The sequence below is a fragment of the Pogona vitticeps genome, chromosome 5 (assembly GCF_051106095.1).
Source record: "Pogona vitticeps strain Pit_001003342236 chromosome 5, PviZW2.1, whole genome shotgun sequence".
NCBI lineage: Eukaryota > Metazoa > Chordata > Lepidosauria > Squamata > Agamidae > Pogona > Pogona vitticeps.
In genome coordinates this window covers 148,955,532-148,970,792 of record NC_135787.1, presented here as the reverse complement: position 1 = coordinate 148,970,792, position 15,261 = coordinate 148,955,532, and the positions used below count along the sequence as shown (strand labels likewise).

Below are 15,261 nucleotides of genomic sequence, written 5' to 3'. Positions count from 1 at the left end.
AGTTTATGCCATGTGACTGAGACTAATGAAAAGCCCTCTGTACACTGAAATATTCAATGAAGCATTAATTTTAAAAGAATGGGGTTTTTTTACCTCTGAATGTGCTTTTTCTTCAGCCTAGAGGGACAGAAAAAAAATGGAAACACATATATGTATATTATATGCATTAGAAAAATCACAATACCTTCTTATTTTGCTAACACTGACTTCTCAAATATAACTATAATCATAATCATTTTAGAACTGCAGAACTGGAAGGGACCTTATGGATTATCAAGTCCAGCCCACATCAAGGATGCACAGCGGGAAATCAAACTCTCAGCTCTGGCTCTGCAGTAAGATATGCAAACCACTGAGTTATCTAGAAGTTTTTAAAAGGAGTACAATTAGAATAGAGTTAAAATCCCTCTAAACTGAATTTGGGTATAATTTTGCCTGCAAATGGAGTGCCATTAAAGATTCAAGCTAATGCTGTCCTACACACATCTATGTGGGAGCTAATCCTCTTGCACTTAATGGGACCTCCTTCTGAGTAAACATCCATGGTGCTGTGCTGCAGTATAACTGAAGGCTTGCCGATGTTACCATATACTTAACAGACCTGTTTTCACAAAAAAGCAGTTTCTTTTTATATTTCCATAAAAATTCTGGAGATGTGCTGTATAGACATTTCTATAATGAACAGGAACATGACATTTTGAATCCATCTAGGAGAAACTGATGAGCAGAAACTTTACAAAATCTTGGCAAAGGATCATGGAGAGTCATCTAATAATAGAGAGCCCAATGTACACTTCTTATGTTCTAAACAAAATGTTTCCACTAAATACTGTAAAAGCAAAGTGGAACAATTAAAATTTTAAAAAGTAGTCAGTGTCGCAGAGATTTATACCACTGAGAAGCAGGCCAGGATAAAAGTGTGTACATCTTCTGAAGGGGAGCAGCATCTTCAAGGAAAGCAGGAAGGAGCAACTCACTCTCCTCATGCAGCCCTAGTGTTTTCTCCATTATTTATCTCAGTGGTTTGGAAACCCATGAGAGCAAAGTTTGCAGTGGGAAGGAAGACTGGAGGAAGTGGGAGAAGAAGAAAATCCTGATGAACATCTGGCATCCTATACAGATCAGAGCCAGGGGAAGCCATACAAAAACATGTTTGGGGACATCAAACCATAGAAGCATGGGTTATACAGCACTGTATACAGAATATTCTGCATGGCCAATGTGTCTGTCAGCGAATCTTTTGTCTGATGTTTCATCTCAGGTAATATTTCTTGATTAGGATCTGAACAACTGTGAGGAGTCTTTAAGAACCAGCAGGAGAAATGGTGATCAAAGATTATATCCTTGAAGTATGATTCCTACCATGGATTTGTAACTCAAAAGCCCTCCTTGCTCTTGACAAGGAGGTTCTTCACCTTCCATTATCACAGCTAGATACTCATATACTGAGCATGGAGTGTTGTCAAGTGGCTAGAAAGCATGATGACATAAGATCAAACAATTGAAATCTAAGAAATCTATGCAATTTATTAAGTGATGGTGTGTAATTTATGAACACAGAGCCCTACATGCCTACTAAGTATCATTAAAATGGTTCAAACATGGCTTATCATATCCCAAGGTATGAATGGTACAGGTTACATTGGTATAAATGCCTAATGTAAACAATTATTGCTGTAAAAATATTTCAGAAATATGGATTGATCTGATATATTCTGGAAAATCATTTGTATTTCCCAGGTTATATTTTCCAATTCAACATAATTAGAATTTGTCATAAGAAAATACCATGTCCAGGGCAAAAAAGCATTATTCTTTTCTCAAAATCTTTAGATTCTCAAGTATCTAAACTTAAATGTTGTGCCAAATAAGCTGCTTTATGGATGTTAAAGCTATTTTTATTTATATTTTCAACTCATCCATACTTCGAGCATTTTAGTTCTTTGTTTAAAAACTCCCATAGATGCAGTTAATGTAACTTGAAATAATATGTAAATTACAGGGTTTGGTACTAAACCTATGCAATATTGCAAAATGCAAAGGGATTTTTGAAATGGAGAGTGATAAGATGTAAAAATGTAATATTTAAAAAGAGCTTCTAATAGATAATAAATAAACAAATTAATAAACCCAATAATAAAAGTTGCTTTCTGTCACCCCCCAAGATCCTTTAACACCAGAATCCCAAACTGTGTCTGCAGAGCAACACTGTAATTTCAGAGTAATATTTCACACACCTGTACACCTTTCTTGACAGAAAGTGGCCAATTACTGTGCTGCAGGCTTCTAAAGTGCAGGCAAAGAAACAAGCCAGAATAGCCATGCAAAAGCTCTAGGCAGCACACAATTGCCCCCCCTAGCAGATTTCTGCAATTCAGCTTTTAAGGGGAAAAACACAACCGATTTTAGAGATGGGTACATTCTGAATAGGCAGAGGAACTAGAGACCAAATTGCTAACATGCACTGGATTATGGAAAAAGCCAGAGAGTTCCAGAAAAACATCTACTTCTGCTTCATTGACTATGCAAAAGCCTTTGACTGTGTGGACCACAACAAACTATGGCAAGTCCTTAAAGAAATGGGAGTGCCTGACCATCTTATCTATCTCCTGAGAAACCTGTATGTGGGAAAGGAAGCAACAGAACTGGATATGGAACAACTGATTGTTTCAAAATTGGGAAAGGAATATGACAAGACTATATATTGTCTCCCTGCTTATTTAAATTCTATGCAGAATACATGATGCGAAAGGCTGGACTGGATGAATCCTAAGCCTGAATTAAGATTGTTGGAAGAAATATCATCAACCTCAAATATGCAGATGATATCACTCTGGTGGCAGAAAGTGAGGAGGAATTAAAGAACCTCTTAATGAGGGTGAAAGAGGAGAGCGCAAAAATGGTCTGAAGCTCAACATTTAAAAAAACTAAGATCATGGCAACTGATCCCCTCACCTCCTGACAAATAGAAGGAGAAGATATGGAGGCAGTGACAGATTTTACTTTCTTGGGCTCCATGATCACTGCAGATAGTGACAGTAGCCATGAAATTAAAAGACGCCTGCTTCTTGGGAGGAAAGCGATGACAAACCTTGACAGCATCTTAAAAAGCAGAGCTATCACCTTGCCAACTAAAGTCCGAATAGTCAAAGCTATGGTTTTTCCTGTAGTGATGTATGGAAGTGAGAGCTGGACCATAAAGAAAGCTGACCGCCGAAGAACTGATGCCTTTGAATTGTGGTGCTGGAGGAGGCTCTTGAGAATCCCCTGGACTGCAAGGAGAACAAACCTATCAATTCTAAAAGAAATCAACCCTGAGTGCTCACTGGAAGCAACCAACATGAAATTGACACAACTATGGGAGGCAGTGGAGGATAGGAGGGCCTGGCGTGCTCTGGTCCATGGGGTCACGAAGAGTCGGACATGACTAAACGACTAAACAACGACGACATCCAGCTCAAGGAGGCAATGGTAGTTTGAAAATTATAAGGAAGCTATTCCATTCAAGCAGCAGTCAGAGTTTTGCATTGTTCAGCCAATGTCACACTTTCATCTGGTTTCTGGACAACTTAACAAGCCACCTCACTTTTCATGGCACAAACAATATCAAGAGATATCATCATTTCAGTGTTGTCAGCACTTACTGTGGAGTAGAGAGAAGATGTGCTGGAAACCAGTGATAATGAGGACCCATGTACTAAAAACAGGAAAAACACAAAGAGCGTTATTAGGAGTTGTTTTCTGTCAAACTTAGCAGCAAGAATTTTCAGCCACAAAGAAAGCTATTGTAGAGGCTATGCATTTGGAAATACATGCTGTGTTCCTCTGATTGCAGCAAGAACAATTCTACTCTGCTGAGAAACATTTATTTGTAGAGATTTTAGAAGTGTGCATTATCTTTGCTGGTAAATAACATTTACTGTGGTTTAAGAGGAAAACACCATGTGAATGTTGCCTGTTGGCTAATCAATGTTTTGCAATGCAAATGTATGACTTCTAAAATGTTTTTTTAATCTACATTGTCTTTAAGTTGCAAGCATACCTTCTGAGGTGTATACCTCAAGAATGCATTTCATTTATTCATAAAAGCCATTTTCACAATTGCTAATTGCTAGTTTGGCTCTTAGAATCAACACAATATCCCAGCTTCAGTTCAAGTCCATAATAGCTGCTAGTTTAAAGATTTGCTTTCCATCTTAAAGAGTTGGTATGTACTGATTTTTTCTACACTACTCTTCAGCTAAAAATGTTTCCAAAGAGGGTTACAATAAAATAAGTCAGCCTCTGCCTCTACAGTTTATATTGAAAAAAGCCTCAGCAAAAAAGGGAAGGAAGGAAAAGAGGAAAACATTGATTTTTAATTCAATCCTCTTTTCTTAAAGCTTGGAAAACTTGCTTTTAGAAAACCCTCAGTCCATATTTTAGGATGCAATATGCGAAGGGCATTGCAGCTACAAAACTGAAAAATAATTGGAAATATACGTTTAACAAAATATGCCTGACTATTTTATTTTACTTCACATTATTTTTTTTTACTGTCAGAAAATTGTTACAAACTGGTCGGCTAAATAATAATAAATAAATAATATTCTTCATACACTGAAATTTTTGTTTTATTAAAATTATTTACTACTGCAATAATTTTAATAGTGAATCACGCCTAAAATATCCTAATTCTGATTACCTTCTAAGGTGAATAAAGATGTCCAATGCCAACAAGAAATGCACATTGCATGGCTGGGATGTGAATCTTACAACCACACCAAAATTACCAGCTACACAGATCTGACAGAATTATGATGGAATATTATTTGTCACTTGCCCAAAATGCCTATTAAGAACACTGATCTTCTTAAGCCAACACTAATATCTTCATATTGCATCATTTCAAGGAAACAGCATTTTTATCTCAGTCAGGGCAACCATAAAATGTGACTAGTCATCACTTCTCAGATTGGTATGCTCTCCTCATCCCCACAGTTCAGTTGGTCCTGTTCCACAGTATCCTTTGCTTTTTCATTTTTTAGATCCTTGTCTGAGGGTGGCTGGCCAAGCTGGCTCAGCTTATTGGAAACAAATGGCATAATCAACTGGAAGAGCCAGGAGGAAAAGAAAGAAACCCACTGTGTTTGGGCTGCTGCCAGAACCAGGGAGATTAAGGGATAAAGTAAGAAGTCTGGAATGTGGGTGGCAGGAGAATAAGAACCTTCCGTTGGGTTGGCAGGTAGTGTGGGATACCTTAACCAGGAAAGGAGCCAGCAGAATAGGGGAAGGTGAAAAAAACAGAATGATGGGAGTAAAAAAGCCTGGGAGAAACTCAAGAGCTTAGCAGCCAGGGTGATGCAGACCATGGTCCCTGGCAGAAGGGTAAATAGATGTGAATTATTGTTCCAACAGGAGTCTGAGCTGGTAAAGCATAATGTGCAGTTGTTAGAAAGTTTAATATTATGGGAGGGTCTGTAAGAAAAATAATTTTTGGTATGGAGAAGATCCAATATATCTAAGAACATTACATTACATTATAATAATTATTCCATATTTTAGGTGCCTTCATCCTTAAGAAGGATATTCTCAAGAAAGAAAAGGGAGAGAGGATTGAATATGAATGAGGACTTATTACACCAAAATTGCCCGTCTGCAGGTGAATTGCTGCATGGTGAAAGGACAATGTGGCAGAAATAGAGCACACATTTGCACCTCACATTCAACATGCTCAATCAAACAGAATTCTTCTTTGTTCTGTTTATCACATTTGCATGCCACCTTTCTTCCAAAGAGCTTACAGAATTATACATGAGGTTTATTTAAACTTATGTAGTTGGACAGGAATTTGACTTCTGAACAGTTACTGGGGAAGACTGCTTATGTCCATGTGTATGGTTTTTTTCCCCTGCCACGAGGGTGCTGCATTTTCTTTATGGATATTTTTAATTGTGTTTTTAGTTTGTGTTGTAATATTTTTGAATTTTGTGCTTTAGCTGGATTTTAAATTCAATCTGATTGTGAATTTCCTGAGGTCCCATCTTGGGGACAAAGGGTGGGATATAACTCCAAGAAATAATCAACAAATCAACAATTTATCCTAAATGAACTCTGAACTAACCTTATAAAGTTGTTACAATGAATAAATGAGCCTGGTTCAACATCACCCAGTGAGCATCACAGCTAAGCAGCAGATTGAATTCATACCTCTATTTATTTTATTTATAGCCTACCTTTTTGTCAAAAAAGGAGCAGCCACAAAGAAGGCCCTTCCTTGCACTCCCAACAAACAGGGCAATGAGGGCGAAAGGACTGAAACAAAAGCCTGCTCTGAAAATTTCAGAGCTCGTATGGGGCAAGATGTTCCTTCAGATCTTTCTAGTCAAACCCTCTAGTTAGATTTACATCTAATGCCAAGCTATGGGTTGTTCCAAACATGAGCATCTTCATAAACCATTTTTCCCCTGCTGGGGTTATCTGAATTAATGGATCCAAAGTGGTTTACACAGTTTTGCTTTTACATCTGAATACGAAGACCACTGGCAAAGCACAGATAGGCCCACTGTTCCACCTCAAGAAACTGTTGCACCAGAGAAACAAGAAATTGCCCCTTCAGGTGGCTTTATTACTGTGAAGACAGGAGTGAATTTATGAAGCCAAGTTCTGGGAAATAAAAGCTAATAATCAATTCAAAACCACAGTTTGTCAGTTTTGAATATTGACGCTCAAACTACAGTGTACATTTCAAATACTGTTAGCCCAAACCATAAATGTGTTTTATCTTCACATATCAAATACACCTTAAAGACACTTACCTTCTTCCATGCTATCCCTGAATGAACCAGAATGACTGATTGCACGTGGTCTATCCTCTAAGGATGTGGCACTGCCACAAAGTTGGTTATCATCATAGAGATCAAAAGAAGAGTCTTGTGCTGGGATGCTATTTGATCTCATCATACTGGGCCCAGGAAGTTTGAACTGAGATAGATTTGTTGGACTCACTGCAATATGAAACATAAGTGTTGGTATTAGATCACTGTAGTCACAGAGAATACACTCCATTCCAAAAGACATTTTTGATCAATCATTTTGGAGTGGGTTCACCTACTGATGTTTTACTATTTCTGTTTGAGAATACTCTCCACCATCTAGAGCAATTTATACTAGTTAAAACATGTTTTTCAATTACAGTACCTTTGTTTGTCAATGTATCTATAACTATAACATGGTATTTTCTAGTTCTGTAGTATTTATTAGTTCTATAGAGATGTTTTAGCCATGATTATATCTGTATCTGCTCATGCAACAGTAAAAGGAAGTCATTACACATGTGGATTTTATCAAAAGGAGAAGTAAAAATGTCATCATTCAGAACGTTGGTTCTCAAAAATATTACAGGGTACACTTTTGACCCACCTAGCTAGTATAGAACTACAGCCAAGAAAAACAGGATTTATATGTGCACTTCTCAGATTATTGTGTCAAGTACTTGGAATGGATGTGGCGGACCAAGAAATTTCCAGCAGTGCTGGCTGTGTATGAAATAAAATGTCTGGAACAGCATTTTTCTTCAATTTTACTGCATAGGAAAATGGTCCACAGAGGGAAAAAAATAACACAGAGGGCAAAAACCTTTGTAATAAGCAATTGTACTGGCCACCACACTAGAGGAAAACTAATCCATAAACACGTACAAGTTCCTTTTTACCAAAGGGGAAAACGAGAATATTGAGAAAGAAATGGAACGGAGGGGATTTTTTTTTTCTACATCCACTGAAAATTAATAATAAAACCATGCCTCTGTTTGCAGTTTGAGGATAGAAATAAAGTTATACTGAAAGACTCATTTCTGATTAAACTGATATAATGACAATAACAATAGCAATAACAATAAAAATAAGGTTTTCGGTTAAAAGTTGTATCTACTATATAATATCAGTCAATGTTTTTATAATTTTGATTGACTGTGCCTGGTATTTTTGAATAATTGTAATATCAATAATAATGTACCATTAAGTCAATTTTGACTTATGATGACCCCTTTTCATGGTATAGAGCAGTGGTCCCCAACCTTGGGCCTCCAGATGTTCTTGGACTTCAACTCCCAGAAATCCTGGCCAGCAGAAGTGGCGGCAAAGGCTTCTGGGAGTTGTAGTTCAACAACATCTGGAGGCCCAACGTTGAGGACCACTGGTATAGAATATAGAGAAACAAATATCTAAACAAACTGATGATTCGTTAATGCGGTGTTTAAAGGCAAAATATCCGCTAAGGTTTTGGGTTGTTTTTAAAGTAACATTATTATGTTTGGGTGCCCATATCAGCCAGCCCTCTGCTATGGGAAGCATACCTCAAAACTATTAGGAAGACCCAGACTCATAACCACTAAACAAGATGCCCTAAACAGTTTTATCAAATGTCCTTGGGGAACTGTATGCCTTCAGTGGTTCATCTTTCCTGTGGAGTAACATACACACTTGTGATGCAGTGGTTTTTTTTAAATGTAATCTTAAAAATGTACACTGCTGCTTTTAGAGGCTTGAAGGAACCATAAAACAGAGTTGAGCAAGTGAGAAATGTCTCCTTCGATTTGACAGACATTTTCAGAAAACAATATTGCATAATCAAGGCACTGATTCACAAAACTAGATGGTTTTTTTCTGATAGATATCAGGATTTTGCTCACATTAAGCCACATTATAATTATTTTCTTGATATGAGATTGTGAATGCAGTAAACACTTTGAAAAAAATTAAGTGTAACTGTGTGCATATGTGTGCATGCACACGGCATGTACTTTCCAGAACAGCAGCAGGATAAAGGATGATTTATTTATTTATTTATTTATTTATTTATTTATTTATTTATTTATTTATTTATTTATTTATTTATTTAGATTTCTATCCCGACCATCTAGACCACTGGTTCTTAACCTTGGGTTACTCAGGAGTTTTGGACTGCAACTCCCAGAAGCCTTCACCACCAGGTGTCCTGACTGGGTTTCTGGGAGTTGCAGTTCAAAAGCATCCGAGTAACAAAGGTTAAGAACCACTGATCTAAACCAAAGGTCTACTCTGGACAGTTTACAAATTTAAAAACAATAAAACCAATAAGCATATATTATAAATCCAAGGTGGCGAAAGTATAAGAAATTAAGATATGGCAGGAGGAAAAGCCTGCCCAAATAGCTAGGTTTTAAGTTTGTTCCTGAAAACACCCAGCGAGGGAGCCAGGCGGACCTCCACAGGTGGGTCAAGGTAAGAAAAAATTCTGCTAAAGCAGGGAAGGGGGAACTACAGTGCACCCAGGGTTGTTGTACCACAACTCCCAGCAGCTCTCTCTATTGGCTAGGACTGAGGAGAGTTGCAGTCTCACCATTTTGGAGGGGCATATGTTCTCCCCACCCCATACTAGAGATTGAAGCCAATGAACTCAATGAGACTTAGGGTGTGACTAGATAATGATGTTGGGCTGGATCAGGCTAATCAGGGTATCTTGAAAATATGGCATGAGATTTAGAACAAACCCCACATTCACACACAAGGATCAGGTGGTTTGGGGACAAGAAGCCACACTGCATCTCAAAGCAATTCTGTTTAGCCAATTATTTTTTTCCTTCTCAGCCTTCATGTCCCTACATCCTCTCCTGTCTCTACCTTTGCAGCAAGGGGGGCAAAGCTGGACTTTTCTGAATATCTGGGACTCTCTACAGATGTTTGATTAGAATTAAGAGTTTACCTCACATTGTGAACCAATTCAAGAATATATATCATGTGGTCACTGGAAAATGGAGTGATCCACCCCGTTCTCAAAATGGTTCAAAATGTGTGGTAAACTCTTAATTCTAGTTAAACATCTGTAGGAGTTCCCAGATATTCAGAAAAGTAGAGAAGGAGGCATGCTAGATTCAGACCATTAAACCTATGCTTTCTAAAACCCAACAGAACTAATTTGTGCCAAATAAGCTCAATACAGAAAATTAATACTCAATAGTCAATTTTGTTTTTTACCTAAGTTTGAAAAATATTTCCCAGTTGCAGAGGAGGACATGGCCGTAGGAGATACCAAGGGAGACTGCTGCCCGGTGTCCTGCAGCCCTCCAGTAGAATGGGAACGCAGCCACTCTTTCCCTTCTTCCTGGCTGGCCTGACGAGAGGACGGGGTATATCTGAAAAACACCACCACTGATACCCTTAAAACTTCCACAGGCAAGATACGAGAAGTGAGCAGCACTTAACAAAAGGTTAGTTTGATATCAATATGATCATATAGTTGTTTCAGCTGATTTTTTTTTTTTTTGGACAGGATTACTTGGGTTCATGTCACCCATGAAACAGACAGACAGACAAGAAAAACAATAATTTTTGTGTGATGTTGGAAAAACAGAGAAAAGAAATTTGCTGAATTGATTAAGAGAAGGGTTTAAAACTCCAGCACACGACATGGAATAACCTGAATTCCAAGCACCTCAACAGAATCAAAGAACGACAGATTGCTAGCGATGAGACACAAGAGCAACCAATTTCTACGTGATAAAAGAGCACAGTATACAGGTAAGCAAAAGGAAGCAGGAACAATAGAGCAACTGTAAAAGAAATAGCTTTTATTTATTAGTGACATCTGATGGGACAAAATGCTACATTTGAGAAAAGTTCTGCTCTGCCCTCTAAATGGATAGATTTAAGGGATGAAAAAAATACTCACTTGTAAAGAAATACGTTTGCAGGAACATTAGCTTTGGAAACCAAATCTCTTTCACCTACTTTTTGTTACTGCTGCCAAAGACAAGAACATAACTGCAGCAAAGGACTACAGCTCACTGACCAGACTGTGAGGCAGGGACTAAGAAAAGCAAATTCTTGACTGGATTAAGGTGGCCAGTTAGAATGTGTGGGCATTTCAGATAGTTCAAATTTCAGCTGAGACCTTGCCTTTTCTCTGTCAAATAGCCAGGCTTCAAGCAGTCAAGCTGTCTTGTAAACTCCAGAATCTGCTTAGCTATCTTAGGGTTTCAGAGCTTCAAATCGGATAGGTAAACACTCAAATACAAAGAAGCTAGCCCATTACTACTGTAGCTCTTTAAATATGGAAGGAATATTTTCTTTTTAATAATGGAGCACTCTGTTAATAGATAACAAGACTTCTGAACTGAGGAACTTTGGACAAAAAAGTATGGTATACATTTCTCTCTCTCTCTCTCTCTCTCTGTATATATCTATGTTTTGTTTTGAGTTTTGTCACATTATTGTGTTTTACTTCTTTGGCAATAGTTTAAAGTCCCTGAAGAAGAAGGACCTCTGTTTTGCAAAATAATACTGGAAAATCTAAGACTCAGGGCCTGATCATACAGTCAAAAAAACCTGGATTTTGACCTGTGTTAAAAACTCTGCTGAGTTTCATGTTCACACAACGATTTTCAGAAGGCCATTTATATTAGCACACTTTTCTTAACCAACTTAAGCCAGTTTTAAAAGGGAATATTTCAATTACTCAGTAGGAATGCAGGAAACGACTGAAAAACCATGTGTCTTGAGTCTGTTAAAATTAAAATGTCACATATTGTGGGTTCTTTTGAGAAATTTTGACAGGCTTTTAGTGTCCATATCTGAAAGCTAAAACTGGAGTATCACCTTTTTAAAGAGACACTCATAGCCATAGACATGCACAATTTGAAGTCAGATTTGATTTTTAAAACTCTAGCTATATAAGAAGCCCCCTACCACAAATTCTTCATGTGGGAGATGCTGTTTATACTGATTTTCTTTCAGAGCTCCTTAGGGAGATGCTTCGGCATCTACAGGATGGAGTGAAGGGAAGAAAGCTGACTGTAAAAACCACTACATTTAGCGACTGACTTCAGAACACAGATTAAAATAGTGTAGTCTGCCAACAGCAATATACTCAAGGGTACTATCCAGTTTCTGATATATGGTTAAGTGGGGGAACCTGGGACCAGTTCCTCATTTTTTTTCCCTTTCTTTCCCAGCTCCCATGGAAACCCAGTTTTAATTTGCAGGTTCAAGAGGATGGCAACCCTAGTGTGCAGTGAAGCCTTAGGTCTTGAAAATATCAATGAAGGTAGTATTATTAGGAAATGTGCCTAACAGACCTTGCCCTTTGGGATAAAGCTGGAAGCAAAGCACTGGTTCCCTTATGAACCAGATTTCTGGGAAAGATTATTACTTTGACTTGAATAATAAGTGACATTAACTGGAAACCGCCTATGGAAAGCAAAGGAAAAGGAAAGGTAATCTGAAGGGAGGTACTAAAAGCAGTTTCTAAAGTGACATTTGAAAACAAAATTGAGAGTTCTGTTCTCAGATGGATAATATAACAATGCGAGGAGATACTAAGCCTGCATTAATAAGACTCAAAACAAATTTGGAGGATTCAGAGGAAAATCCAGCAGTCTTCAGAAAAAAGTTTTTCAGTCAGGTCAAATATCTAATGACTGAAAGTTTATTCCTTAGGTCAGTAAACTGCAACTGGAACAGGCCCCAATCCCCTGCATACTCTAGCGAAACATACTAGGCTAATCAACAGGATTTCTGCCAATGTAAATATAGGGGGGATAAATGCAATGTTACAATTACTCAGATACATAGTATTTCAACTGTTCAGATCCAGATTAAAAGAAAAATATTATATTTTTAAAAATGGGTTACAGAATATAATCTGAAGTTCTATTAGTCGTTTGAAAAACAGGATACACAGGGACAGGAAAAGGATGAAATATTATAGAAAAAGGTTACAGAACAACAGAGAAAACAGCAGTCATGCTGAATAAAACATCAGATACCTTAGTCCCTTTTTGGGTAGTGTATTTCTGTCAAGCTGCATGCTGTTAAAACAAAGAAAACCCCAAAGGATATACAGTAAACAGAATGCTTCAAAATTATAAATTTTATAAATGTTTGTGCCATAAAAATTATTTGGGGTTAGTCTAATGTACTTTTTCAATATACTTTGTGTGCAAAACTTCGAAATCACAAGCAAGGAACAGTGTGCAAAGATTGTGTAGGCCTGTCCCAGCCCTAATTATATCGGAATTTCAGCTCTTCCGGGGAGAATGACATAGAGCACAAAAGTAAAATACTTATTCCTGCTGCTAGTTAGGTTTTCTGCCCTAAACACTTTTCTTAATTTTCTAATTCTTGAAAAGCCCTCCTATCATTATATATATCAATGACACAAATTCTGTTCATGTGCTCCCCTCTGTACATAGACAGCAGGTGTCAAGAGGGAAGAGTTCCTGAGGGCCCCGATCACAATGCTGAACATCTTACTGCCTTCCAGTGTTCATCTCTTTCTCAGGATGCCTGTTTAGGGACAAATAATTGCATCTAAACAGTAAGGGAAAGGTCTGAACAGGCTTAGCAAAACCTGGATTTTTTTTTCACTATTACACTGTTTAACTGTTGTTTTGTAGATTTGTATCTTAAATCATTTTAAAGAACTGAGATTTTTTTTAAAGAGTCCAAGGAATAGCTCCCGTTCGGTATATACTAAACCTTTTTTGTTCATCTGGCTTACAAGTGATAGATATCTACATGATTACAATTTACAGTTTTTAAAAACTGCTCTGCTACATTTGAAAATTACATAAACTCTGTTCATGCTTCCGCCTCTGTGCACAGACTTCATGTGTCTGAGGAGAGAGAGCTCCTGAGGGCTTCGGACACGCTGGACCTGCCTCCCCCCCCCCCCCCCCATTTTGCATGACTTTCACAATGTCTGCTTATGGATGCATAACTGGATTTGTACATCAAGGAAAATGTCTGAACAGAGAACCTGGATGTTCCTCACTGTTACACTCCAGTTTGATAGCACAGCCAGGGCAAGGACTTTATGAAGGCATCAGAAAAAAAGGAAGAAAGGATGACTATTGACATCAGTGGCAACATGGTTAGTACGTACTAAATGTTCATTGCTAGGAACAAAGATGCCACTTTTACACTTCGTTTTATGTTTATGTATTGAAATCATTTATATTTTATATAATTGTTAAAAGGATTTTTTCCACCTACGGCAGCTTCATGCAAATGAAATAAAAAGAAGACTAAAGGAAAGCTTGTAGAACTACAAAGTTTGAACTACAAAGCAACTTCTGCATGGAAGGTCTGCTTCAGGGTACTCACTTTAACCAGATAGTAAAGGCCGGAGGAAAGGGCTTTTGCCATTAGATCTCCCTCAGTTTTCCCTAAAACTTTGATAAGCAGGACAGCACAGTTAAATGAATCATTTTCTATGAACAAGAGCCTTTCATTCTGTTTTGATCATTTGCAGTACCTGGAATTGAGATGAACCAGGAGTGGGGTGTGGTTGATCTGATTTGGAAGATCTATGAGAATTCTTATTTTAAAAATAAGATCTGTGTTTTAAGGACCCTACTTGGTACAGAGCTTAGAAAAGTAATTTTTTAAAAAATATTAACTCCCAGAATTCCCTTTGGTAGCATGGCCAATGCAAGGGACAGTCTCCTAGCTGGAGGATATGGGAACTGAAATCCAAACAAGTAACTTTTGTTGAGGATCTGTGTTGTTTGTTGCTGTATGCTTTGCCTTTATACTTTTGAAACATCACTGACTGCAAAGATTATGAGCCTACATCCAAATATCTCATTCAGGGAAGGAGAAAGAAAGCAGCACATACTGCACATAAGGCTCTTTAAGGATATATTAAATTATGCAGCTATTTCAATAGTAATTTATAATGCTTTCTATGTACATAGAGTCACACTTGCTAAAAGGCAAATATGTAGAATCCTTCAGATGAACATACTGAACAAATACATGTAACTTCCAGATCTAAGGCAAAGCAGGAAAACTTCAGATGCTGTTGAAGTTCACTCTCCAGCATCACCACCCAACATGGTCAGGATGATGTGAACTGTAATCCAACAATCCAACAACCATACATTACTCAGGCCTGATTGAAGAAAATCAGGAGCAATCCAGCTTGAATGGAACATTTCCCATAAACGTGTTGGCCTTGTTCAGAAATAATGGACAGCAATGAAAATAATGCATAGCAACATCCCTGATAACAGGAATCAATTGGTTGCTTGTAACTGTGGTTCTTTGAGTGCCCATCTGTTCTATCACAGATAGGTTCCCTCCTGGGCAAAGTCTTTACTAGAACATCTGAGTATGAAATTTTGGACTGGACCTCATGTCCTTCCATTATGTATAAGTATGGTTCCTGACTTTCCACTCAGTCCCCATGACCACTTAGCAGCATGATCCTAAGCAAGGTCTATCACAGATGCCTATACTG

General features: G+C 37.8%; 1 protein-coding gene and 1 long non-coding RNA gene across 12 annotated transcripts in view; one reads left to right on the top strand and one right to left on the bottom strand.

Annotated features, from left to right (window-relative positions):
- The window catches only part of NAV3 (neuron navigator 3), a 630,491-nt gene that overhangs the window by 45,975 nt on the left and 569,255 nt on the right, over window positions 1-15,261 (bottom strand). For 8 of the 11 annotated variants that reach the window (XM_073000344.2, XM_073000345.2, XM_020804110.3 and 5 more), the window contains 5 exons: window positions 12,785-12,826; window positions 9,996-10,153; window positions 6,798-6,986; window positions 3,645-3,697; window positions 94-117 (listed from right to left, as the gene is read on the bottom strand). In XM_073000344.2, coding sequence (XP_072856445.2) covers window positions 94-117; window positions 3,645-3,697; window positions 6,798-6,986; window positions 9,996-10,153; window positions 12,785-12,826 — 466 coding nt within the window. The remainder of the gene's footprint in view (window positions 1-93; window positions 118-3,644; window positions 3,698-6,797; window positions 6,987-9,995; window positions 10,154-12,784; window positions 12,827-15,261) is intronic. The other 3 variants (XM_073000342.2, XM_078376938.1, XM_078376940.1) reach the window with 1 other exon arrangement.
- On the top strand, window positions 10,131-12,844 carry LOC144583350 (uncharacterized). Its single transcript, XR_013537097.1, has 2 exons — window positions 10,131-10,207; window positions 10,291-12,844. It is a non-coding gene; the product is annotated as an uncharacterized LOC144583350 (long non-coding RNA).